Source organism: Fundulus heteroclitus, chromosome 17 (genome assembly GCF_011125445.2).
Source record: "Fundulus heteroclitus isolate FHET01 chromosome 17, MU-UCD_Fhet_4.1, whole genome shotgun sequence".
In the NCBI taxonomy this organism is placed as follows: domain Eukaryota; kingdom Metazoa; phylum Chordata; class Actinopteri; order Cyprinodontiformes; family Fundulidae; genus Fundulus; species Fundulus heteroclitus.
In genome coordinates, this window is record NC_046377.1 from 21,108,102 (window position 1) to 21,135,904 (window position 27,803).

The 27,803-nt window shown below is 37.3% G+C and overlaps 1 protein-coding gene across 3 annotated transcripts in view; it reads left to right on the forward strand.

The window, feature by feature from the left end:
* LOC105937131 (plexin-B2) overlaps positions 1-27,803 on the forward strand; it is a 239,638-nt gene that overhangs the window by 151,825 nt on the left and 60,010 nt on the right. For all 3 annotated transcript variants that reach the window (XM_021324427.2, XM_012878283.3, XM_021324428.2), the window contains 12 exons: positions 1,729-1,865; positions 1,964-2,146; positions 4,228-4,362; positions 7,104-7,204; positions 7,296-7,422; positions 16,254-16,419; positions 20,042-20,153; positions 20,243-20,354; positions 20,504-20,605; positions 23,237-23,329; positions 26,605-26,692; positions 26,795-26,958. In XM_021324427.2, the coding sequence (XP_021180102.2) occupies positions 1,729-1,865; positions 1,964-2,146; positions 4,228-4,362; positions 7,104-7,204; positions 7,296-7,422; positions 16,254-16,419; positions 20,042-20,153; positions 20,243-20,354; positions 20,504-20,605; positions 23,237-23,329; positions 26,605-26,692; positions 26,795-26,958 (1,520 nt within the window). The remainder of the gene's footprint in view (positions 1-1,728; positions 1,866-1,963; positions 2,147-4,227; positions 4,363-7,103; positions 7,205-7,295; positions 7,423-16,253; positions 16,420-20,041; positions 20,154-20,242; positions 20,355-20,503; positions 20,606-23,236; positions 23,330-26,604; positions 26,693-26,794; positions 26,959-27,803) is intronic.

The following is a 27,803-nucleotide window of genomic DNA, read 5'->3' on the forward strand; positions in this document are numbered from 1 at the left end:
GCAATATTAAGAAAAAAATCGCAATTAAATCGTTCAGCCCTAGTCCGCACTCTCTTCTCTCCGGCCATTTTTGTTAATTTCCGTGAGGTGGGCTGTGCAAATATTATGTCATGCAAAGGATTGTGGGATTCCTAACAGCTTCTTCACGCCGGTAAGGGACGTCATGAGGTTCCTATGCGAAATAAACCATGAAAGGAAGCATACCGGCTCCTTTTCCTACCTCCTTCCTCACTGACTGCACTACAGGACTGTCTCAGAAAATTAGAATATTGTGATAAAGTTCTTTATTTTCTGTAGTGCAATTAAAAAACATGGAATGTCATACATTCTGGATTCATTACAAATCAACTGAAATATCGCAAGCCTTTTATTGTTTTAATATCACTGATTATGGCGTACAGCTGAAGAAAACTCAAAAATCCTATCTCAAAATATTAGAATATTTCCTCAGACCAAGTAAAAAAAAAAAAAAAACTATAACAGCAAAACAAAATCAAACATTTGAAAATGTCCATTAATGCACTCAGTACTTGGTTGGGAATCGTTTTGCACAGATTAGTGCATCAATGCGGCGTGGCATGGAGGCAATCAGCCTGTGGCATTGCTGAGGTGTTATGGATGCCCAGGATGCTTCAATAGCGGCCTTTAGCTCATTTGCATTGTTGGCTCTGGTGTCTTTCAGCTTCTTCTTCACAATAGCCCACAAATTCTCTATGGGGTTCAGGTCAGGGGAATTGGCAGGCCAATCAAGGACAGTAATGCCATGGTCAGTACACCAGTTACTGTGAGAATCTGATGTCGTCTCTTAACCACTATCATACTTGTGATTTAGTTTACTGAACCAAGCTGAGTGTTTTTCAAGGCTCAGGAAACCCTGCAGTGTTTCCAGTTAATTAGACGATTCAAGTGATTAGTTGAATAGCCTACTAGTATACTTTTTCACGATATTCTAATATTTTGAGATAGGATATTTGGATTTCTTAAGCTGTACGCCATAATCAGCGATATTAAAACAGTAAAAGGCTTGCGATATTTCAGTTTATTTGTAATGAATCCAGAATGTAAGACATTTCATGTTTTTTAATTGCATTACAGAAAATAAAGAACTTTATCACAATATTCTAATTTTCTGAGACAGTCCTGTATTCAGCCTGGAGCAAAATGGCAGAAATCCATAATTTACTGCATTTGTTTTCATCAACTTCATCTAGTATCTAGAAGTGAAAACCCAAGCTCTTTTCGTTTTGTATAAATTAAAAAAAATCCTTACAAATATAGAAGATATTGACGTCTGTGGTTGTAATGTGACAAGTTCAAGGGGTGTAAATACTTTTAAAAGTCACTGTCCCAGTGTGCCTCAATTGGAAATGATCTGGGCCTGTTCAATGTTTTTGTTGGGGCTGAGTTTGGATGAGACATGTGGAATTAGAGTTAAATGTATTTTCCTTGAGCTCAGACACAAACAGCAGAAATTATTATATTAGCATTAAATTATTAAATTAGGTTTTCCTTGATGTATGTAAAGCTAGGCCGTTTAATCTTTTTGGCCAGCAGGGGGCCCCAAGCAGTTGCAAAGTTTGCTTATATCTCTGTCTTTAAAAATGTCCGCTCAGTGCCGTGAAATCGTGTTTGCCTTTTACTGATTTCTTTAGTTTTTCTGTCACACTGAAATGTTTTGGATTTAATATGGGACAAAGATGAGCTGAAGTTTTCTGCTCCTGTTTGCAGGTATGTACCCTTTAAAGTTAATCAACGAGCAAATAGATAAGCTCAGAGAAGCCTGTTACGTCAACGATGGCCGCATCGACAACATGGTTGCGGTCTATTCGCATTATTCTTCTTCCAAGTCAGAGTGCAACGTCGTGGTAAAGAAAGAAAAGAAAAAATCTCAAATGATGCAGAAAAATTGGACTTAAAAATGTGAACGACGTTTTGAATTGAATCTCTGCTCTTTTTTTATTAGAAAATTAACACTTACGATAAAAACAAATGTGGAGCCGAGTACCTGCCAACACCACTGGTCAGTACGCCCGAATTCGCCTTAACAGCTGAGCCGTCATTGGTCCATAACAGTAACATGACCGCTGTGGCCGTCGCCGTGGAGATGGAGCATTCTGTGGCGTTCCTGGGCACCGCCAGCGGCGAGGTAACCTTTCGTTAAATCATGACATCAAACTCTTTCTTTGGATTGTTGTTTTTTCTTCTTCATCACATGTCTTCATAAAACTCAAAATCAGTGAATAAATTATTTTATTTATTTTTTTAACCTGATTTCTGGAGTGTGTCCACTGTGCTGCTATCCCCAGTAAGCTGCTTTGCCGCAGGCTAGCCCGTCAAGTTAGCTTGTCCAGTGGAGACCCAAATTAAAAACTGAAAGTTGCAGAAAGTCGTCACAATAACAGAACCTCTCCAGGGTTCCTTAGCAGCATTAATGTTTGGAAAAGTGTGATTTCATTATTTTCCATGTCTAAGAAAAATAGAAACAAGATGTCTGACTTTACAGCCTTTATCCTTTATCATGGTATCTGAAAATCTGAACATGCTGATTTTATTTTAAGATTTTGTTTACATTTTAAAACTTTTGATTGATATTTAAATTACATTCACTATCTTTCATTTGCTGCATTATTCCCAGTTTTTTTTTAATATTTTGGTTTCTGGGTTCTGAGAACCTGCTGAGAAATTAACATGTTCAGCAATGGAGAAATATGCTTCTCATCAGTTTTAATCTTTATTCATAAAGCGCTTTTTATACACAACAAGGGCAACACAAGGGGGTTTATAATAAATAATAATTAACAACTGATGAGCCAAACAAGCCTAAACCTGGGGGCAAAAAGCAGGTTAAGGAAATGTGCCGCTGATGGAAAAATCTCAGGTGTTAGAAACAAACACGGATGCTAAAATCCTCTCAAAAGCATCTTTGATTGATAATATAAGAGAAATTATAAAATGTTAGTCAATTAACAAATGTAAAAAAAATACTTTTTAAAGTAAATTATAAAAGAAAATTGTCAGGGTCTCAAACCGAATTCAGTTTAGATGCAAACACCAGTGAAACTGCTGTGTTGTGAAAATGTACAAATAGATTAAAGCTTTCAAACAGGAATTGTCGAATTTAAATGTTAAAGGTTGTTAAGCTGATTTGAAGTTTGTTTAAAGGAGAAAAAAAATAAGAAAACCCCAAAATAAGTGAAATAACCCTTTAACAAGCTTTCAAATCTGGAAAACAGCTGCATCGATTTATCAAGCATCCAGTTAAAGAAACCTAACTAAGTAAATGATAAACGCTCACATTTTGTTTTAGTCATTTATTTTATATTAGCAGTAAAATAAACAAATCAAAGGAAAAGCATCCAATTCAAGTGACAAAAGCACTTGATTAGAAATAAGATTTTCCCAATAATCGGAATTTGAATTTACTGAAGTTTAATTCTTCCGTCTCATATTGATAGATTAGTGTTGCTTTTTTTACGTAGAAGTTTTCACTTCTTTCATTTCATTAAAGCTTTCCTTGTTGAGAAAGTAAAAAAAAAAAAAAAGCAAGTTTGACCCCATGACGTAATGTTCACATTTCCGATCAAACACATGCGTGCAGGCAAAGAGAAAAAAATACAGTGTTTGCTGAATTATTTTATTTTGAAATGCACAGGAAGTTATTACAATCTGGCAGAGGACTTCCAAAAATCAAAACCTTGCAGACTTTTCTGCAGCGCCGGGACCACACTGCAAAAACAGAACTCAAAATAAGAAATAATTTCTTGAAATTTTTCCTTGATTTGAGCAGGTAAATAAGATTACCGTATTTGCCAATGGAATAAGAATAATTCATCTCCATTATCTTATTTGAAGTGAAGTATATCTAATTATCTTATTTTAGGGGTACAAATACTAATTCCATTGGCAAATAATCTTATTTACCTGCTCAAATCAAGGAAAAATACATTAATTTCAAGAATATCTTACATTTTTCTAGTTCTCTTTTTGTAGTGCATACCCACGCCGTAGTCAGTGTCCGGCTTAAGGAGTTAAAGACAAAACTCGTCCCACTAACAAGTGTTAACAAATCAGAAAAAGATTTCAGTCTCATCCGATGTCCAATGAGTCGTTAAAATCATCATCGTTATTCTACACACCTTTGTTTTTCTTTACCTTTTAAAACAAAAGTTCATGGAGTTCAGACGTTTGGATGGACCTGAGTTCGGTTCCTTCTTCTTTCCTCCGCAGGTTCTGAAGGTGCATTTGTCGGCTCATCCCGAGAAGTACGGCCGTGTGTCGAGCGAAGTGACTGGATACGAGGTCAACAAGAACCTGCTGTTCGATTCCAGCCTGGAACACCTGTACATCACCACAGAGAAGAAGGTCAGAGCCACTCGCACGCCTCCTGGATTGATTATCCGTTTCGCTGGATCCATTTCTCTCCATCTAACGCCTCGGTGTCGCAGCTCACGGCCCAGAAGGTCGGGAGCGCTGTCTCTGCCTTGCTCCTGTTTGCCTCTTTCATCCATCAGGCTGCTGACTTAATGAGCCCTTCATTTATTCTCTCCGTCTTATTTGATCATTTATTCATTCTGTCGACTAACACCAACACATCCGTCTACATTACCACACACAAGTCACTCATTGATTTATTCACTCTGTTTCTCGGTGGCCCCACTTGTTCCCCACCCCACCCCCCCACCCACCGTCATCCATCTTTCTTCGCTTTGTCCTTTCATCTTCCCGCCGCCATCGCTCTCCGCGGCCGCGTTGAGGTGAAATAGATGTTATTGATTTTAGAAATGAATTAATTACAAAGCACTTCAAGAGAGCAATTTGCTTTGATCAAGTCGAGCGACGATGCTCGAGCTTGTTCCGTCTGCTCATTTAAATTTATTAGACGGCGCTCGAGCCCGTCAGAGAGGGGAACCGGTCGGAAGATGTTCAACATCAAAAACCATCGCGAGAAAGATTTAATGAAGTAAAGTCAGGAGGAGTTATTAGATTTAAGGATTAAATTTATGGAAAATGTTATTTTAATAAAAAAAATAAACATTTAAACACATTTAAAATATGAAATTTGGATAAATAAATGTTTATTTACATTACTATTAGACATTTTTCTTGTTTTTATTCTTAATTCTTATTTATTTACAGCTAAAGATTATCTTAACAGCACCGGTCAGAAAAGTAAATGGAGTCCAAAGGTATTTACACTGGAAAAAAAGACCTAAAAGTTAGTAAAACTTTCTTGAAATTAGTGTATTTGTCCTTGATTTAAGCAAGTAGATAAGATGATCTGCCAATGGAATGAGTATTTTGACTCCAAATACTCTCATTTCAAGAAAATTGTACTTACTTCAGTTCCCTTTTTGTAGCGTATAGCCACTTGTTATAAACTTTAGTGTGTTTCACATGGATTTTATATGATTGATCGACACAAAGTTGTGCATAACTGTGACAAAGACAGAGAAGCAGGTCAGAGGCCGTTTAAAGCTGAATGGAGCTAAATCCAGGACAATCCTGGAGGTTCTGGTCCAGTTTAAAGCGGGGTTAGGTTCTAAAACATTTCCCAGAGCTCTGATCAGTCCATCATGGAGAGAGGATGGACTGATCACCAGGAAATGGACGTCCACCTTGGCTGAGAAGCACCTAACAATAAAGCTTTTGTCAAATGACGTCCCACACTGCAAAAATAGAACTAAAAACAAGTAAAATTTTCTTGAAATGAATGTATTTGCCCTTGATTTGAGCAGGTAAATAAGACTATTTGGCAATGGAATAAGATTTTAGCACTTAAAATAGGAACAACTCATCTCCATCATCTTATTTCAAGTGCAGTATATCTAATTATCTTATTTTAGATGTAAAAATACTCATTCCATTGGCAAATAATCTTATTTACCTGCTCAAATCAAGGGTAAATGCTTTCATTTGAAGAAAATTTTACTTATTTTTAGTTGTGTTTTTGCAGTGCAGTTGACCGGAGTTTCGAGTTTCCCTGACGTTCGGACAAGCAGAGTACACTGCAAAAAGGGAACTAAAAGTAAGTAACATTTTCTAGAAATTAGTCAATTTTTCATTGATTTGAGCTGGTAAATAAGACTATTTGCCAATGGGATTAGTAGTTCTACCCCTAAAATAAGATAATTAGATATTCTGCACTTGAAAAATGATGATGGAGATGAAATGTTCCTACTTTAAGTGCAAATATCTTATCCCATTGGCAAATAGTCTTATATACCTGCTCAAATCAAGAAAAGTGCACTCATTTCAAGAAAAATTTACTTAATTTTAGTTCCGTTTTTGCAGTGTACAAACTACAATGGCAACAACCGTAATGCTAATCATTTTTGAGAGATCACGACTCCCCGGGAACTTCATTTCAACCTTCCTCACTCGAAAAAACCCAGCGTAGAACTTCTTAAGCGTTGGTTGAAATGCAGAGGCCTCAAAACGAGCAGAAAGAAAGCAGTATTAGTAGAATACTAATACAGCCCTCTCCTCTCGCACAGCGGATCAAACGCGAGAAAGAAACCCGCTCAATCTGCTTAGAATTACTGCTAATACTAATAAAATATATATATATACTGTATATTATTACAGGCCTATGCTTTAAAAACAGCAAACAGGCTTAAATCAGAGGCAACCAGACTTTCGTTTCGGTTCTTTCGACAAAGAGTCTTGGATAGGCGTCGCAACGTCTTCAGAAAGAACCGAACGAAAGCCTGTTTGCTGATGCGGTGACCTGGATAACTGAGAACTTGCACAGAAATACTCTTTTCTAAAGTTGCAAAGTTAATTTTCCTGCTGCAGTCAGACACTTGGGTCACATCTCACCTTCACACACAAACAAGACGACAGAAACAAGCAACTTGCTCCATGAAAACGAGCCTGAAAGAAGCCCAACATGAAAAACCACCTCACTGTAATACAGAGACCGCTGCTAATCATCACAAATGCAGATATTTAGCTCGGGGTAACACACACAGCTAAGGGCTCCTTCGCCTGACACTGATGGGGGGGAAAAAACTATTAGTTTAAATGACCGCCTGCCAATTAAGCAGAAACTCAGTAGTTTTTATTGGTTAATAATCACATGAAAATCCCTCCTGTGGATCCAGATCACCAAGGTTCCGGTCCAGACCTGCCACCAGAAGACAGACTGCCACTCCTGTGTGTCCATGAAGGATCCCTACTGTGGCTGGTGTGTCCTGGAGGGAAAGTAAGGAGCTCCTAAACCAAACAGCAGACTAAATATTACACCTATTACTGTTATTTCTATTTATTTTTTTGCCTTTGCATTTGATGTGCAGATGCACCAGGAAGAAGGATTGCAGCAGGTCAGCAGAGACCAACACATGGCTGTGGTCTCCCAACGAGCAGTGTGTTCAGATCACAGAAATCACCCCGCCGAGCAGCAGCTACAAGAAGCAAAAGCAGGTGGGTGAAAATCCCAGCCAAGGATGGGAATGAACATGAATGTTTGACTCAGTTTCTCGCCGTGGGCTGGAATCCCCCACAGCAAAATTACACGAGTCCAACCTAAACGTGAAAAAAAAAATTTTTTTTTGTGTGTGTGTTTTTAATCTCAGCAGTACTTCACTTCTAGGTAGCTTCTATTGGTGCCGAGGGCAGTTTTCTGTTTGTCAGCCAGGTTTTATCTGTGGGTCAGATGTTTTTGTTGTAGGGAAGAGGTTGTTAGGAAAAGGCCTCCGTTTGTGTTTTTAATGCACTCATTAACTCGTTATTCTAGTGAGTTATGAATCAGCAGCAGTTTATGACATTTCCAGATAAACTGTATGAGCCATGTTTTCCCAAACATTTGATCAAATTAACTTATTGCTAATGAACCCCTTCTGGCTGATTTACCAATTATTTTTAAATCTTGTATGTTCTGTATTTCTCTCCAGAGCACAGAGAGAAACCCACATCTTTACAATACAATATAACTTTATTTATAAAGTACTGTAAAAACAACACTGTTAACCAAAGTGCCGATAAAAACGAAGAAAAATACAAAAAAAACGTCACCAGCTCTAGCAAGCAAAAATACAATAAAACTATCACCATTTAATAAAACATCAGAGTAATACAAATAATAAAATTAGATTAGTAAAATAAAAAATATATATATAATAAAAAAAATTAAAAAATCAACTTTTCAACCATAAGGTTTATGAATTAATCAGAGGAAATGAAATGTCTGCTTGATGCAGATTGAAACATTTGCTGATGGAGTTTTTACAGCCATCCTCATTAGATTGGTGGTAATGCAATCAGGGTACAAAACAAAATGTAAACAGCGTTTGGTGTGTGAATCATTTTAAAATGAAATGTGCTTTTCACAATTATCTTGTTACTTCAAGAATTGTCATAACTCTCCTGCTTTGGTTCAGCTTCCTCGTTGTTTTTTTGGAAGATTATGAAACGTTTTGCACAGTTTCAAAACCAGTAGACGCACGACAGGCTGGGGAATACCAGAAAATACGGATAGTGGGTTTTTATGCGCAAATACAAAACACAATATAAGTGAAGTTGCATAAATAAGGAACCTGCATTCTAGAGACTAAAGGAACAATTTTGCAATAAGACATTTCAAACTTGACCTCTGCAATTCTGATTTCATAATTTATTGCAGAAAACGGGCAACAACAATGTCTTGTTACAATTATTTATTTAAAAAAAAACTCAGTTGTGTCAGTGCAGGAACCTAAGGAAAAAAGCAACTTTTCCACCTGAGTTAAAAGTCAAGGAGAAATAATTAGTTTCATTTGCAGAAGCAGCTTATTCCACAGTTTCGGCGTAGCGACTGAAAACGCTCTCATGTTCCTTTTTGGCTTCGGGACGACCGACAGAAACTGATCTGCCAACCTGAGTGAGCGTGATGGAAGAAAGACCATGCAAACACTTAAAAACAAATAAAAGAACTTTAAAATCAATTCAGAAACCAACTCGCAGCCAATGTAGTGATGCCAAAACAGGAGTGATAAGTTCTTGTTACTTTGCATCAGTTAAAAGGCGTGCAGCAGCGTTTTGAACCTGCTGAAGTTGTTAATTAAAGACTGGCTTAGCCCAACATAAAGTAATCTAAATGAGTTGTAATTAAAGCATGAATTAAAATCTCAATATGCCGATTGTCTCAAATGATAAAAACTGGACTTGATTACAGATTTAAACTGTGCAACAAGTTTAAACTCATTGTCCAGTCTCATGTGTACATAAATGACTGTACACATGTGGAAATTAACAGAACAGCCACCAGGCCTTCCTGCAACTTTTTAATACGACCATAATTTTATCACAATGCGTCTTTGTCTGAGGCTTAGGTTGCTGATTTTTCTGATGAAGAGGGTTGCTGTGGACTCCACTTCCCCCGTACTCCCGAGAAAAGGTTGGAACATCATAGCAGCCAGTATCTCTGCCTTTTTGAGTCATTCACAGACAGAATAACGTTTTTCCTCTAGCTTTCAACATATTGCTCATAAATATGCTCTTCAACATAAATATCCCTCTTGACGAAAAGCTAGCAAACAAACATCAGCAGTACACTTGGCTAATTTCAGCTATAAAAATTTATCTTCCAGGTTTATTTCAGTATAAATTGGATAATATTACACTATGTTGCATGTTTTAATATCATTATTACAACACAATCTAATGTAAATGATAGTTTAGTTGAGATGTGAATTTGTCCTTGTGGGTTTTCATTAGCTACATGACTGTAAATGTGGTTCGCCAGCTAGCTGTTAAAGCTAACAGTAAAAGCTCTCCTTAATAATTTTAGCCTTATATAAATGTTAGACGCCTTCATTTGGTATTTATTTTACATGTAAAAGTAATAATCACTGACCTTATTTTCCAAAATGGCACTCTTATCACCCCAAGAAAAATGTGTTTAGTTGACAAAAAGCTAGCGCGCTAACATTAGCTGCATTGTTCAAACTTGAACAATTTATCTTCCTGGTTGATTTTATAACAAAAATATATCAATATCATATTAGGTCCAATGTTTGAAATATATTTTTTCTCCATGATCTATTGTCGTTTAGTAACAGTTAAACCGATATTTAAATTTTCCTTACGGTTTCGTTAGCTATTTCAAAAGTTTTTGGATGTATTTTAAGTTTAGATTCTTTTCCATATGTTAAACTTTTATTTTGCAGGTTTGATGTAGTTTACTTTAAATGGATTTTTTTTCCTTTGAAGAAAAATTAAGTTATATCTTATTGTAGCTTTGCCCTTGTATCTGGAGAATAATTGTTAACGTAGAAAATGGGTTGGGAGTACAGTGTAGGTAAGTCGATAAATTTCAATATGAATGCTGTAGCCCATATGTTTTCGTTAAATAAACTCCTGCAGAGGATATATCATTCTGTCTGAGCCTGAATTAATGAGACATTGATCCAAGTGTGTATGTCCAGGAAAGACGCAGTGTCCTTCAACATGTAGGTCTAACAGCATGAGGCCTATAATCTTATCCTTTCTTATACCCTTTACAGTTTTTTTATTCTGTCAGCAGTTGTCAGAGTAAGGTATATGTTTCTGTTTTGTTTAAGGGGAAATATAATATAATTAAAACTTGTGTTTTAATGTAATTTAAAAATACAACCATAAGGTTTATGAATTAATCAGAGGAAATGAAATGTCTGCTTAATGCAGATTGCAACATTTGCTGATGGAGTTTTTACAGCCATCCTCATTAGATTGGTGGTAATGCAATCAGGGTACAAAACAAAATGTAAACAGCATTTGGTGTGTGAATCGTTTTAATATGCAGCAGTAAACACTATATGTGCTTTTCACAATTATCTTGTTACTTCAAGGATTGTCATAACTCTCCTACTTTGGTTCAGTTTCCTTGCTGTTTTTTGGAAGATTATGAAACGTTTTGCACAGTTTCAAAACCAGTAGATGCACGAGAGGCTGGGGAATACCAGAAAATACGGATAGTTATTTTTTTATTCGCAAAAAACATAACTCACAATAAGTGAAGTTGCATAAATAAGGAACCTGCATCCTTGTGACTAAAGGAACAATTTTGCAATAAGACATTTCAAACTTGACCTCTGCAATTCTGATTTCATAATTTATTGCAGAAACAGGCAACAACAATGTCTTGTTAGAATTATTTATTTAAAAAAAACTCAATTATGTCAGTGCAGGAACCTAAGGATGAGAAATTGGTAGCAACGCACTACATTCATCTTGTTTGCCCTGTTAATTATGGTCCTCCCAAGTTGCTGCTTCAGTTATAAGCAACATATTTGAATGCTTTTGAATAAAAATGTTGGGTAGAGCTTAATATTTCACAGAGTGCATGGATTTCTTGTAAACTGTCTGAAATGTTTGAAAAAGAAATTACACAGAAATATAATTAATGTTAGGAATCAAAATAGCTGATATTTTAATGGCGTTAGACGAATGGATTAGCCCCATGGCATAAAACATTATTAAACATGTGGGAAATGTTGGCACAAATGTGCAGTGAAGACGAGCTTCTTGAAAATCTATTCAGGTTAATGACTGATCAGTGAAAATTAATCTTAACAACAAATACTTCCGTTACTATTCGTCAGGATACAGGATTTATTAAAAAAACGACACACAAGTCAGCCCTTTTGCTAACATTTTTTAACATTTGTGCAACAGTGGATTAAAAGATGGAGATGTGGTCCAGTCCTCATAACCACCCTTGGGTATCAGCCAAATTCACCAGCAGCAGAACAAAATGGAGCACCTTATTATTTAGATATCCTCACCTGACAGGTCGCCCATCAGCGGGACGTAGGAGTGGCTTCAGTTTTTGGCTCCTGCTAAAGCCAGCTTGCTAATATGAAAGTTGAACGCTGTTAAATAAACTTGTTGGGTTTGATTGATGCTTGATAAGGGCTGAGAAGCAGAGCGTTTAACACAAGATTTGACCTAGCAACAGGTGTACACTGTACGAGTTTTTGCCTATTTTGGGCCGATTCTTCAGTCGTGCGAGAAATTTTTTGGATCGAGCGGAGTTTCAGCTTGATCTACGAGCCGATTTCTTGCAAAAAGTAGATTCTTCTTCGTGTTCTCAAACAAAAACACAGGAGCGGAGAGAAGCATTGCGGCGGTACGTGTGACATGGAGTCAAACTACGGAGGAGCAACTCGTAAAATTGCAAAGGCAGCGCGTTTCGTTCTAGTAAGCCTCATATTTAACAGAGAGCATCAACACTTCCGCCTTTTTCTTCTTCTACTGTTGACATTTGGCTTCCGGGTAGACGAGTCTGAGTAGCGCCATCTCTCTACGGGGCTAAATCCGACGTGTGGTTTTTGAACGTACAGTGTGAGCAGTCAGATCGCATCAGAGCGTCGGTACAGTACAGTAAGAACATATATCATGAGCAGTAAACTTTTAAACCCTGCAATTTTATCGTACAGTTTGAGCTGTACATGAGTACCACTATTGAAAATATCGTACAGTGTACGCCCGGCTTTAAGCAACCCCAAGATTTTTTGTTATGGAAACCGAAAATGCACCGTAGTAATTTAGTTAACGGGTTAATTTTGATTTCAATTTATAAAGATTGCTCAAGACAGTGATTAATTAACTTAATTAATGACTGTGTTGAGCAATCCTTACATTTTTTTACGTTGGACAAATCTCGCACTATCATGTAAAGGAGGTTAACGTAAACTTTCAGGAAAACAGTGAGTTTGAAAATGGAGACGTTTCTCGTTCGGCTAGCAGCTCCTGTCTCTCATATAGCTGCTGCTAAGCTAGCACAATGAAAACAATAATGCCGCCGCAAGTGTTGGATGGTCAGCTCCAACTCCGGTCCAGATGGGTGTGCTCAGTAGTCTTGACTCCATTCGTCTCCTCTGAAGATTTCAGAATAAGAAATACTTTAATAATCCCAGAGGGAAATTACCTTCTCAGGTGGGAGTTGGTCGACCAATCAGAGGCAGGCTTGTTGGACCCTGATGGCTGATTGATGTGAAGGATGACGGGAAACTCTACCTCTATAGAAACTGTTCTACGATCCACAAACCTCAAAGTTAACAACCGTTCATCTGTTTAGCAGAAACACCTCCCATATGACGTGGTCTTCACATTTATCCATCTTGCTGTACCTGCATGCATGTAGTTAAAACGAAACACAGGTTCCCCATTTAATCTTTGACACGGTCCACTCTTGCAATTTTTAATTTTTATTTAAAAAAATTAGATTTTTTTCCACCTTACCTGAACTTTTTTTCTCTAAGTCTCAACTAGGGCTGGGCCTTTATCATATCGTTTTATCGTTATCGTGAAAAATTCTATTTATCATAAAAATTTGGGTTTAAATTCCAATTAGCAATGTCTGAAAACCCCAAAAACTGCCAGCATTGTCAGGATTGTTACTTTGCTATTTACTCCACTGTTGGATTTCTTGAGAGCGTCAATAAATATCAATGAAGTCAAAAATATAATTAAATTCAGTTACTGTTTGCAGGTTAGTGATAAGACTCACATTTCTTTATTTAACAGGTGTCCCGATGAAGCGTATTTCGAATTTTGTTTTAATATATTCAGGGTTCCCACGGGTCCTTGAAATCCTTGAAAGTTTGTGAATCTGAAAAAACAAATTCAAGGCCCTTGAAAGTCCTTGAAAACAGCCAAAAAAAACACCATGTCCTTGAAAGTCCTTGAATTTTTTTGTGGGGTTGAAAGTTCACACGGATGATGACTAGAGTCAAAGTCAAAAACTAGCTTAATCAAAGATGAAAGTAAGTGAAACAAATTGATATAATTCTGAACATCTCAATGCTGCACTTTTTTCCATAAAATTCCATGAAACGGTAGGCTAATGTACATCTTATACGTGATGTAGTATGGCATAGCCATGTACTGTGGATATAAATGTAGGCTATGAATATGATCAATATCAATGTAGGCTATAAATATGATCAATATCAATGTAGGCTATAAATATGATCAATATCAATGTAGGCTATAAATATGATCAATATCAATGTAGGCTATAAATATGATCAATATCAATGTAGGCTATAAATATGATCAATATCAATGTAGGCTATAAATATGATCAATATCAATGTAGGCTATAAATTAAGTCCACTTTCTTGCATTGCTTCTGACCCAACAACTTCTATGCCGTTTAGTCTTTTATTGAATTTGCATTGTATTAAAATATGATAACCTATTCAGCAGTCACAGTAGGTAAATGCCGCCACGTGTGGTCCTTGAATTTGAGGAAATTGGTCCTGGAAAGTCCTTGAAAGGTCCTTGAATTTGATGTTCACCAAGGTGTGGGAACCCTGTATATGACTAAATGTGTTTTTTTAAGGACAGAATTTGTGTTTATGGGGCTATAATTGACATGAAGTCAAAACCACAAGGTTACCTAAAAAGAATAAAAGAACCTGGTAATAGTCTTTTATTGTCTCTTTTGTCGTTATCACAATAGTACAGAAATATATTGTGATAAAATTTTAAGTCCATATCGACCCCTAGTTCCAATGGAGGACACGTTCAGTCTACACCAGGTATTAAGGCTGATGATAAACTCCTGTTTTGAGATCCTGGGTCAGAACCAGCATGAAGAGGACTTTGGTTTGACTAAATCTGAGGCTCTACGAGACAGTTGAAGGGGTCCTGCAGAGAAAGAGGGGGTCATTCAGGGATGCTGCAACTGAAAGAACTGACCAAAACGTGTTGATTTGGGTGACGCTGCGTTTTTTTGTTGTTATGTGAGATCAAACGTGAACGTGTGCGCCTTCAGCGCAGGTGGAGGAATTTCTTGCATCTTAATGAGGGAAATATCGCCTCTGTTGCGCCCTCAGGTTTTAAACCGATGAGACGGGCAGATCTGAGAGGAGGGGAAATAAGTTTCTTTTATGCAGATTTATATCAAGTGGAAGAAAGGAGTGGGGGGGGTCCCCGGTGGCTTTGTTCTGATGCTTCTGAGGTTCGGGAGCTACGGAGGATCAAGAAGTTTGAAATGAAAACTTCAGCAGCTAAATTAAAACCGTTGAGGTCAGCAAAGATTAATGAGGAACTGCTGTTTGAACGGCGCTGTTGAATCGTAATTATTACTGCACCACCACCGCCACACACACTCGGCTGCTTTCATGTGCGCTCTCACACAGTCAGGCCGATGCACATTTGATCAAGTTCAGCCGGACATGCAGCGACTCTCGCATTCGGTGCTTCCGTTGGGGGCGTTTTGGTTTCTTACCGTCATAAATACAAACTTCAACACGAGTTTAATCAGCGAAGTGAGTGTTTTCTAGTAAAAACCTAAACGGCTACTAATTATTAACTGATATACACTGCAAAAAATAGACCAAAAAATAATAAAAAAAATTCTTGAAATTAAAGTATTTTTCCTTGATTTGAGCAGATAAATAGGACTATTTGCCAATGGAATAAGATTTTTGCACTTAAAATAGGAACAACTCATCTCCATCACCTTATTTCAAGTGCAGTATTTCTAATTATCTTATTTTAGGGGTAGAAATACTCATTCCATTGGCAAATTTTACTTATTTTTAGTTCTCTTTTTGCAGTGTAGATGCATACACTACAAAAAGGGAACTAAAAGTAAGTAAGATTTTCTTGAAATTAGTGTATTTATCCTTGATTTGAGCAGGTAAATAAAATTATCTGCCAATGGAATAAGATCTTTTGACTTAAAATAGGAACAATTCATCTCTATGATCTTATTTCAAGTCCAGTATATCTAACTATCTTATTTTAGGGGTCAAAATACTCATTCCATTGGCAAATAATCTTATATACCTGCTCAAATCAAGGGCAAATACATTAATTTCAAGAAACTTTTACTTATTTTTAGTTCTCTTTTTGAAGTGTAGATGCATACACTACAAAAAGGGAACTAAAAGTAAGTAAGATTTTCTTGAAATTAGTGTATTTATCCTTGATTTGAGCAGGTAAATAAAATGATCTGCCAATGGAATAAGATCTTTTGACTTAAAATAGGAACAATTCATCTCTATGATCTTATTTCAAGTCCAGTATATCTAACTATCTTATTTTAGGGGTCAAAATACTCATTCCATTGGCAAATAATCTTATTTACCTGCTCAAATCAAAGACAAATACACTAATTTCAAGAAAATTATACTTATTTTTAGTTCTGTTTTTGCAGTGTATTTTTTTTTATCTGTCTTATTTAGTACAGTAGCATCTCTGCTAACAGGCGGATTGAGTCGCCTCTCTGTGCCTTCCTCTTCGTCTCCTTTAACGTCACCCTCTGTGCCGCCTTTCTGCAGGTTCAAATCACCATCCCCACCCTCCCCAGGCTGAGCGACCACGACAAACTGGAGTGTTGGTTTAATTCGTTCAGAAACGACGCCGTGACGGTCGAAGAGAATCCGCAGAAGGTGGTCTGCTCGCTGCCTGAGGCTAAAGACATCCCCCCCACGCGTGGGCAACAAGGTACGTCAGAAGGGTTCTGCGTGTTCCCTGTCTTCAAGGCGGGGAGGACATTTTTTAAATGATTTTAGTGATTGTTTCCACTTCTGGCTCAACATGCTACAAACTAAAAGCACAAACAGCTAAAGTGTTTAAGTGGCGTTCACGGCAACACTGACCGTACACTGCAAAAACTGAATTAAAAATAAGTAAACATTTCTCGAAATTAGTGTATTTTCCCTTAATTCCAGCAGGTAAATAAGATGATGTGCCAATAGAATGAGTATTTTTACACCTAAAATAAGATAATTAGGTAAACTACACTTGAAACAAGATGATGGAGATGAGTTGCTCCTATTTTAAGTGCAAAAATCTTATTCCATTGGCAGATCATGTAAACTTGTTGCTCAAATCAAGGACAAATACACTAATTTCAAGAAAATTTTACTTATTTTTAGTCATGTTTTTGCAGTGTAGCTGTTTTTATTGTTCTTTACTGGATAAAAGCTCCTGCTTGGTGGTAGAGTGACACTTATTTTCTCTAAATCCACACAGGGTTAAAAATAATACCTCAGGCTCTGATATTCGTTTAAATGTCTCTTGGCAAATTGCCTTTTAAGAACCTCCTTTTATTAAGCATAAATAACCTTGAACAAAAAAAAGGTTAATTTAATTGCTACAGTGCCCAAATATTTACCTCCTTAATGAGTTCTCCTACTTTTGTTTGAGATCATCAAACTAATGTTATCATCAGACAAAGATAACCTGACTAAAAACAAACGGCTGTTTTTTTTATTTGGTCAAATTCACAAAGGGAAGAAAGCTCTCCAAGCCAACCTGGCTCCAGGTTAGTATTTGCTTTCTTTGCTAAAGCATTAATAACTACGAAGGTGAATTATTTCCTGACGCTTTAAAAACAACAGAAATTTGTTTGATCCAAAAGAACTCAAAAACATCCAAGTGATCCTCCATTTAGTGGGCTGATGACACTAAAGTGGAACTTTAACACTGCAAAAACAGAACTAAAAATAAGTAAAATGTTCTTAAAATTTGTGTATTTTTCCTTGATTTGAGCAGGTAAATAAGCTGATCTGCCAATAGAAGAAGATTTCTGCACTTAAAATAGGAACAATTTACCTCCATCATCTTATTTCAAGTGCAGTAAATCCAATTATGTTATTTTAGGGGTCAAAATACTCATTCCATTGACAGATCATCTTATTTACCTGTTCAAATCTAGGACAAAAACACAAATTTTAAGAACATTTCTACTTATTCTTACATCCGTTTTTGCAGTGAAGTTGTGGATCCTAATAAAACTCAGCATTTCAAGTAGGGGGAAAAAGCATCATACCAAGAGTTAAGCACAGTGGTGGCATTATGATAGTCCAGGGATGGTTTGTTGCTTCAGCAAGTCCACCACTGAATGGCTAAAACACACCAGCAGAAGTAAATAAATTGAAATAGGGTCCTAGTCAAAGTCTGGACCACAGTATGTTTGATGATCTGAAACATCTGAAGTATAGTTGCCATACGTTTATAACCCTATTAGACCATCTTCTGAAGGCTGCTTCCAGCAGGATGAAGGCGCATTCATACCTCACGTAAAAGACGGATACGTGTGGAGTGTTTCATACGTTCTCACCGTCGATTTCGTCCGTATTTTGACACGAAAATTGGGAGCTTACGATTACGGACGAAACGGATCAATACGGAGCAATACTACCGGAAACGGTGGGGGCGCTATTGAGTTTGTAGTACAAAATGTCAACAACATCCCGAAGAAGGTTATAATTCTGGGCTTTAAACAGCGGCGGGATTCGAGGAACGACTTGCAGAGCTTGTCCACAACTACCCACACATATGATGTGTCGTGTCCGGGTCACAGGGACAAACAAAAAGTTTATTTACGGAGCAAATACAACAAAATCACGTCTTGGATCATCGCCATGTTTGATCAGTGACGAATCATTGGCACCCAACACTGCCACCTGGAGGAAATATTGGTTATTGCGCAACTCAACGGACAGAGGTATGAAGGAGTCAACGGATAGAACGTACGGACAGAAATACGGACGTGTAGGCCAAACGTAGGGTATGAATGGACCTTAAAGCTCCACGTCACAAAGCTCAGATCATCTTGAACATATAAGAGTTCTCTGACCCCACAGTCATCAGGTCTAAGTCCAACAGAGCAGCTTTGGGATGCGGTGGAACAGGAGGTTCTCATTATGTCCAGTTGTGCAGTGCTATCATGCTAACATGGACCAAAACCTGTGAGGAACGCTCCAGACGCTCTGTAGACTCCGTGGCACGAAGAACAGAGGCATTAGACGGTGACCGCTGAGTGAATGTCTGGACCAGAGAATATCTGAGCATCTCCAGACAGACAGAAACCTCTGGATCAGGCTAGCTTTAGACTGTTTCCTTACTCTCTGTAACCGTAAATGAGGAAATGCCTAGAAGAAATCAATACGTGGATGTGCCAAGATTTTCTTCAGTTGAATAAAAACAAAACAGAAGTAATAATTTTTGGACCAATAGAGGAGAGATCAAAAGTTAGCACACAGCTTCAGCTGCTTCAGCTAAAAACCACTGATCAGGCCCGAAATCTGGGTGTAGTGATGGACTCAGACCTGAACCTCCAAAAGCATCTACAGACAGTTACAAGGTCGGCTTTCTATCACCTGAAGAACATTTCTAGGATTAAAGGACTGATGTCTCAGCAGGAAAACTAATCAATGTTTATCTTTAGTAGAACTGATCACTGTAACGGTGTTTTCACAGGTCTGCCTAAAAAGTGGATCAGAACGCTGCAGCTGATCCAGAACGCTGCTGCCCGCGTCCTCACTAAGACTAAGAACGTAGAGCACATGGACCCGGTTCTGAAGTCCTCACTAAGACTAAGAACGTAGAGCACATGGACCCGGTTCTGAAGTCCTTCCACTAAAACTAAGAACGTAGAGAACATGGACCCGGTTCTGAAGTCCTCACTAAGACTGAGAACGTAGAGAACATGGACCCAGTTCTGAAGTCCTCACTAAGACTGAGAACGTAGAGAACATGGACCCGGTTCTGAAGTCCTCACTAAGACTAAGAATGTAGAGAACATCACCCCAATTCTAAAGTCCTTCCACTGGCTCCCTGGATCTCAGAGAATAGACTTTAAAATCCTTCTGTTAGTCTATAAATCCCTGAATTAGCACCTAAATACATCACAGACTTTTTATCAGGGCATCAACCCTCCAGACCACTCAGGTCTTCTGGCTCCAGCCTGCTCTGCAGAACCAGAACCAGAACCAAACATGGAGAAGCAGCATTTAGTTCCTATGCTCCACTGATCTGGAACAAACGCCCAGAAAACTGTAAAAATGCTAAAAGCCTGAGTTCCTTTAAATCAAGATTAAAAACACATTTGTTTAGGATTGCCTTCAACTGTCCTAGTTAACTGAATCACCACTTTTTTGTTCTTTTTTTTTTCTATCTACATTTTATTCCTACTTGCTTTTATTCTGTTTTATTTTGCTATATTTTAATCATATAAAGCACTTTGCATTGTCTTTGTACTGAATTGTGCTATATAAATAAATTTGCCTAGCCTATTGATTCTCACTCTGAAGCCTGGTTTGCTGGTGTTTGTGTGCAGACTTCGTCTCCGTCCCGGTAAAGGTTGTGTTAAACAAAACAATCGAGCTGACGTCTGGGGAGTATCGCTTCTACAACTGTTCTGCTACCGTCACCAAGAACCCGAACACGCCGTGAGATGAATCTCTCTCTCATACACACACTGTACGGACATCCAGGGTGTACGGCCACATGTTACAGACGTGCCGCTGTGTTTTTTTAGGTGTATTTCCTGCGTGAACAGTCCGTGGGGCTGTCAGTGGAGCATTCTGGGTCAAAGCTGCAGCGATCAAGGCGAAGATGTGGACGTAGATCATATTGTGGATCCTCAACAGGTGATTGGAGATAACTGCACCTCTGTTCTGATCAAATGCATCCACTATTTTACTCATCGTAGCTTCTGTCACCTCCAAAATACTAGAAAATGTAATCCACAAACATCCGTGTGTGTCTGATCTCTTGATTTCTTCCTCCTCTGATTAAGTGGGAAAGTTGTCCTCAGTTTGAATCTCCGGACAAGCTGCTGATCCCCGTCGGCCATCCGATCCCCATCAACTTCCAGGGAAGGAACCTGGACAACTACCAGGTGACCTCAGTCAGACATGATTTACTGGCATCGCTTGGAATTTCTGTCAATCTCCAGAAGAATGTATGAAAACTGTGTGATTTTAGAGACTTTTCTGTCTCTAAAATCTTAAAATCTGAATCTATTTATCAACAGTGCATCTCAACGACATGGGAAAAACTCAGTTTTAATGCTTGATTTAAGATAAGATAAGATAGGCCTTATTGATCTCACACTGGAGACATTCACATGTCACATCGGCTCAGTAATCAGTAATAATAATAAGAAGAGGGTTCCAAAGTAGGACAAGGTGCATCAGGTATATACAGTGTGTCCCGTTTATACAGTGGATCAAAAAGAAGTAGATGATAAACTAAAGATAAAAATACAAATAGAAGTAAGGTAGAGGATGTCTTATGTACATTCACGGTGACTTATATACATGAGAATTGACACACTGCAAAAATAGAACTAAAAATAAGAAAATATTGCTTGAAATTAGAGTATTTTTCTTTGATTTGAGCAGGTAAATAACATTATTTGCCAGTGGAATAAGATTTCTACACTTAAAATAGGAACAATTCATCTCCATCATCTTATTTCAAGTGCAGTATATCCAATTGTCTTATTTTAGGGGTAAAAAAATACTCATCCCATTGGCAAAAAATCCTATTTACCTGCTCAAATCAAGGACCAATACATTAATTTCAAGAAAATTTTACTTATTTTTAGTTCCCTTTTTGCAGTGCATATATTCAGGTGTAATAGCAGCAGGAGTCACTTTTTACATAATTTTCTGATGTAAAAATAGAATTTGACTACAAACCTAGCAAACCTTTTAAAGGAATATAGTAAAAAGTCTTACCAGTGTCCCAAGAATTGGTTTTGCAGTATTTGGCCACGCTGCTTTGCTGAACCTGACACCCACTGTTCAAGGCTCTCTTCAGGTGAACTCCACAGATTTAGGTCTGCACTTTAACTTGGTCATTCCAGATTTCTTCCCAGTATGGCTATGCTGTACTTTTGGGCGATGCTCTGTTATAATCTGACCCAATCTGTATAATCCGATTGAATTTGGCTTTGGAAAGTGACTCGAGATGACATGTTTCATGAATTGGCGCTTTATAAATTAAATTTAACTGGATTGATTTGCGATGCCAAACAACTTTTGGGATGGTGGCCCAAAGGTTCCAGCTTGATTCCTTCACATGTCTTCCTACAGAGCTCTGAGAGATGTTATCTAGGCTTAAATGTTTTCTTCTCTTAGTTGCAGAATCTAGAAGATAGTTGTTAAATGTAAAAAAATAAAATAAAATATATTTTAATCTTTAGTTTTTCAGAAATCACAGAAAGAGATTTACTAAAAGGCAGAGATAGTCGTAACAGCAGAGATAGTCGCAGGCTTTTTAAATTGGATTTTGTGGAGTTCCTCATGGTTCAATTCACAACCCTCTCCTTTTTTTCCGTTGTATCTTCTCCCTTTACACTGCAAAAAGGGAAATTTTATAGAAATTAGTCTATTTTTCATTGATTTGAGCAGGTAAATAAGACTATTTGCCAATGGAATTAGTAGTTCTACCCCTAAATTAAGATAATTAGACATACTGCACTTGAAATAAGTTGATGGAGATGAATTGTTCCTACTTTAATGTGCAAAAATCTTATTCTATTGGTAAATAATCTTATTTACCTGCTCAAATCAAGAAAAAATGCACTCATTTCAAGAAAAAAAAGTATTAATTAATTAATTAATCAATAATTATTAATTAATTAATACATTCATTTTAGTTCCCTTTTTGCAGTGTAGTGTTGATTTTGAGATATCATGTTATGCAGATGACTGTCCGATTTATCTTTATATAAAGCCAGACGGTCTATTTTCCATCCAGTGTCTCCTAAAGTCCCTTGACAACATCAAAGCATGGATGGTCATTATTTTTCTGGGTTTTAATGAAAGGAAAACACAGGAGATTTTATTCTCTCCTTACAGTAACTGACCTTGACCGTATGTTAGGCAACAGGTTACACTCCTTGGTGCAACCCTGGATTCAGGTGTGTGTTGTGCAGAAAAGTTTCTCAGTTATTCCAGGTTGCCAAACTAAAACCATTTGTGTCAAACTGTGACCTTATCCATGCTTTTATAACAACTGAACTAGATTATTGTAATTCCCATTATGCTGGGCCTTCTCAGTCGTGGCTTCAAAATAAATATTAAATATTAGACAGACTTCTCCTGCTGTTTTTAAAGTTTCTCTTAAAACACATTTATCTTCTGTAGCTTTTTGACAAAGTTTGAGTTGGTTTGTTTTATTTTACTACAGTCTTTGTAGTATTTTTTTATTCTGCTTTTATTCATCGTTATGTTTTTATTATTATTATTATTTATGTCTTTGTTTGATCTGTTTTAGTGCTGTACTATGGTTAGATGTTTTAAGATGTCATTTATAAATAAAATGATTAGGGATTTTCTAATTTATTAAGATGATAAAATAAATGTTTTTTTGTTGTTTTTTTTTACTGAGAAGCAAAAAATAACCCGGAAAGAGTTTTAAAAAGTAAACAGGATAGTGGGAATAGTGCTGTAGCGCCGCCATCATCAGCTGTTTGCGTTTATTTCCATCAGTCAGAGATTTTTCTCCCTTTTGTCTGCAGGATAAGAGCTTTTCCATCGGCACGGAGCTGATGAAGCACGCTGAGAATGTGGACAAGCTGTCGGAGGACAGATTCCTTTTTAATGGTTATGAGGTGAGTTTGACGAGGAGATTTAGACTGATGCTGAATGTTTGTGGTTCAAATAGTTTTCCACGCTGGAGAAGCTGTTTTTCTTTGTGTTAAAAACGAGGCAGACGGGCAGAAGTAAAAGCACTCTGGAAGGATAAAACAGGAGGTTAATCAGTGTTGTGGGCAAACACATACAAACCCAACCTGTTTAGCCCATTTTAACAAACACTGATTATTTAATTGAAACAGCGGCAGCAGCACTCGGGTCTTCATGGCCTCCTCGGAGCGTCCTGATGATGTTTTGGAGCTTGTAAAATCAGCCAGGGAGTGATTACTGATGGGCTGTTGATTTGGGAGTTACTCAACATGATTGCAACATTTTCTTTTGTTATTTTAAAAACTCTCTCATTATGCACGTCGTGATTATTATTTTATTTTTTTGCTCGTAAATGTAGTTCACTGGTGAGCGGGGCGCCCCCTGTTGGGTGAAGAGTTGGAGTTTCTGACTCATCTTTTGGTGTTTTGCCAAGAAGCAGTTAAAGGCTGTTTGTTTGTGTCGCTGCAGGTTTCCTCGTCCTAATCTCTTCTATTTTCCTCCCTATGATTCTCATTTATTTCTTTCACTTTCGCTCTTTATCGCTTTTTTTTTCTCCCCTCCCTCAAAACCTCCTGAAGAAAGCATCCTCTGATTTATGAGCACAATTGCGCGCGTTTGTGTTGACCTTCACAGCTGGACCGAGGCGATGCAATTTACAATCGAGCTGCAACCAGAAGGGGGTCATAGTGTTTTGTTTGGGTGTTTTTTGTTGAGTTTAAAAACTCTGCGTGTTTGTTTCTGTAAGAACAGATCACTAAACTGCTTCTTTTTGCTGAGGATCAGAGAGACTCTGCAGAAGGAAGCGGTGGCCTTGTTCACTCTCACTGCAAAAAGGGAACTAAAAGTAAGTATATTTTCCTTGATTTGAGTAGGTAAATAAGACTATTTGCCAATGGGATAAGATTTTTGCACTTAAAATAAGAACAATTCATCTCCATCATCTTATTTCAAGTGCGGGATATCTAATTATAATATTTTAGAGATAAAAATACTTGTTCCATTGGCAAATTGTCTTATTTAGCTGCTCAAATCAAGGAAAATACACTCATTTTAAGAAAATTGTACCTACTTTTAGTTCCCTTTTTTGTAGTGCTGCTCTATCTTCCTCCTGTAATCTTCTCTGTGTTACGTGTTTTTGTGCTTAATAAAGTTTGGTGAGGACAAGATCACCGCCCCCGCTTCAACTCATCGTAATAGGCATGTCGCGATAAGCAATAAATCAATTAATCGCACAATAAATTTTAATTGCATGATTAAAATAAGTTTGATAATTTATGTTCGATAATGCTTGCTTGCTTTTTTTTCCTCTTTGTGGCTCCCTCTCCTCTCTCTGAGACTGAATAACAAAAGGTTTCAGTACGGTGCACTTCTTCTCGTTTGCTCAGTGTTAGAGGAGTAAAATCTTGCGTCAGGTAGTTTACAGTGCAAAAACGCAGCTAAAAATAAGCAAAATGTTCTTAAAATGAGTATATCTGTCCTTGATTTGAGCAGGTAAATAAGATTATCTGCCAATAGAATGAGTATTTTGACCCCTAAAATATGATAATTAGATATCCTGCACTTGAAATAAGATGATGGAGATGGATTGTTCCTATTTTATGTGCAAAAATCTTATTTCATTGGCAGATAATCTTATTTACCCACTCAAATCAAGGACAGATACACTCATTTTAAGAAAATTTTACTTATTTTTAGTTTCATTTTTGCAGTGTTGAAAAGAAAATGGATTTAGGTCAAATCTGAGCCGGTATGTTGAGAGGATATACCTGCGTTAATATTCCATTATCATATTAGTTGGAAAAAAGGTCCCCAAATGACAATATAATGGTTTATCGCGATCACTTTTAGAAAAGATTATCGTCCAGCAAATTTTATTATTGTGAAACTTGTCCATGTATCCAGTCAGAGCAACAACTAAACAATAGGTTAGCTGCGACAAATGAGGATGGACAGAAACCCAAGTTTATTTTGAACGACCAGAGGAGTAAAAACATCTCCACTGCAAAAAGGGAACTAAAAGTAAGTAACATTTTTTGAAATTAATGTATTTTCCTTGATTTAATCAGTTATATAAGACTATTTGCCAATGGAATAAGATTTTTGCACTTAAAATAGGAACATTTCATCTCTATCATCTTATTTCAAGTGCAGGATATCTAATTATCTTATTTTAGGGGTAAAAATACTCACTCCATTGGCAAATAGTCTTATTTACCTGTTTAAATCAAGGTAAAATACATTAATTTCAAGAAAATTTGACTTACTTTTAGTTCCCTTTTTGCAGTAAACTCACTGTTGGAGGACTGCAGTAATGTGGGGTTGCCAAGTCTAGATAAATCACTATTAGATGCCGTGCACTGCAAAAACAGAACTAAAAAAATAGGAAAAAAAAATTCTTCAAATGAGTGTATTTGTCCTTGATTTGAACAGGCAAATAAGATTATCTGCCAATGGAAAGAGTAATTTTACACCTAAAATAAGATAATTAGATATAATGCACTTGAAATAAGTTGATGGAGATGAGTTCTTCCTATTTTAAGTACAAAAATCTTATTCCATTGGCAGATCATCTTATCTACCTACTCAAAGTACAAATACACTAATCTCAAGAAAATTTTTACGTATTTTTAGTTTAGTTTAGTCTGTTTTTGCAGTGTGTAAATGCAAACTGGTTGTCTGCATGCCAAGAAAAAGCCTCCGCTGACCAACCATCGCGATGTAGGCATGTTGCATTTGCTAACCTGTACAAAAGCTCACGGCCCAGGTCTGCTGTGAAACAACAAATAAAAGTTTGAAGAACGGAATAAAAATGTAACTTGATTTAAAAAAAAAAAAAAAAAAGGTGTAATGAGGGAAATTGAAAGTGATTAGAGAAGAAAAGTGGCAAATAAAGTTTAACCTGTGGGGGGAATATTATGATCTGTTGTGTGGTTGTTTAGTTTAAGGCTCAGAAATGTTGCACAGGTGAGATGACATTGGCAATCATGTCAAAATCTGAGTTCCTCACCAAACTCTAAACTTTTGACAATGTTTGGGACCAAATGCAATATTTTTAGACAAAAACAAATGTTGCAGCAGTACGTGAGTTTATCAAAGGATGAAGCACAGAACGCCTTTACAGCCCAGCCTATAGGAGGTTTGCTTGTCTCTATGATGCCCTGAGAAGAGTTAGAAACATGACTGCATGCATCTGTGTGTGCAGTTCGCTTACGACAAGCAGCAGGAGGTGAACATATCTTTCCATATTAAAGAACAAGGCACTGAGAGGAAGATTGACAGCACGCTGACAGGTTGGTGTGTTGCTCTAGTAATTGTCTTATTTTACTGGTGCCTCTCGGTTCCAGTTCTGATCCAGCTGCATCACCTCTCCTCTTTTCATCCTCCTGCCACAGTCGTGCTGTATAACTGCTCAGTGGGAAGAGAGGACTGCAGTCTGTGTAAAAGCGCCGACTCCAAGTACAATTGCGTGTGGTGCCGGGATACCAATACCTGTGTTTACGAGGAGATCTGCCACACTCAGGAGCCGCCCGAGTGTCCCAATCCGCAAATCTTTGACGTAAGTCATTAAAACCGAGGTTTCCGCCCTTCATTTACCTGCATAAAACCACTAGAACACGATACAACTAATCACGTATTTTTCCAGAAGTGCATGAAGTGTTAAAGGTTGCTTTCTTTAACTTACCAGGTACTTTCCGGCAGCTTTCATGTAGCTTACTGAATACTTTTCCAGAACTTCAACGGTTGCTTTTCAGAACCTTCTAGGTACTTTCCCAGAACTTAGAGTTTAACTTCCCTGAACTTAACAGGAACAGAATATACAGATTTGTCTCCAGAACTTACCAAGTACTTCCCTAAAACTTTAATCAGGGTTCCCACAGGTCCTTGAAATCCTTGAAAGTTTGTGAATCTAAAAAAATAAATTCAAGGCCCTTGAAAGTTCTTGAAAATTGCCAAAAAAACACCTTGTCCTTGAAAGTCCTTGAATTTTTTTGTGGGGTTGAAAGTTCACACGGATGACGACTCATGTCATTATTTTACTACCACCCGATCTTTTAAAATTATGTTGATTCCGCAGACTTTTAAATTGCAAAAGTACGTTTGCTCTTCTTCGTTAGTTGGTAGGCTACGGTTTAGGCCTACGTGCGTCCAATAGGTTACATTCACGCAGTGTTGCCAACTCAGCGACTTTGTCACTATATTTAGTGACTTTTCAGAGTCAAAGTCAAAAACTAGCTTAATCAAAGATGAAAGTAAGTGAAACAAATTGATATAATTCTGAACATTTTAATCCTGCACTTTTTTCCATAAATTCCATGAAGCGGTAGGCTAATGTACATCTTATATGTAATGTAGTATGGCATAGCCATGTACTGTGGATATAAATGTAGGCTATAAATATGA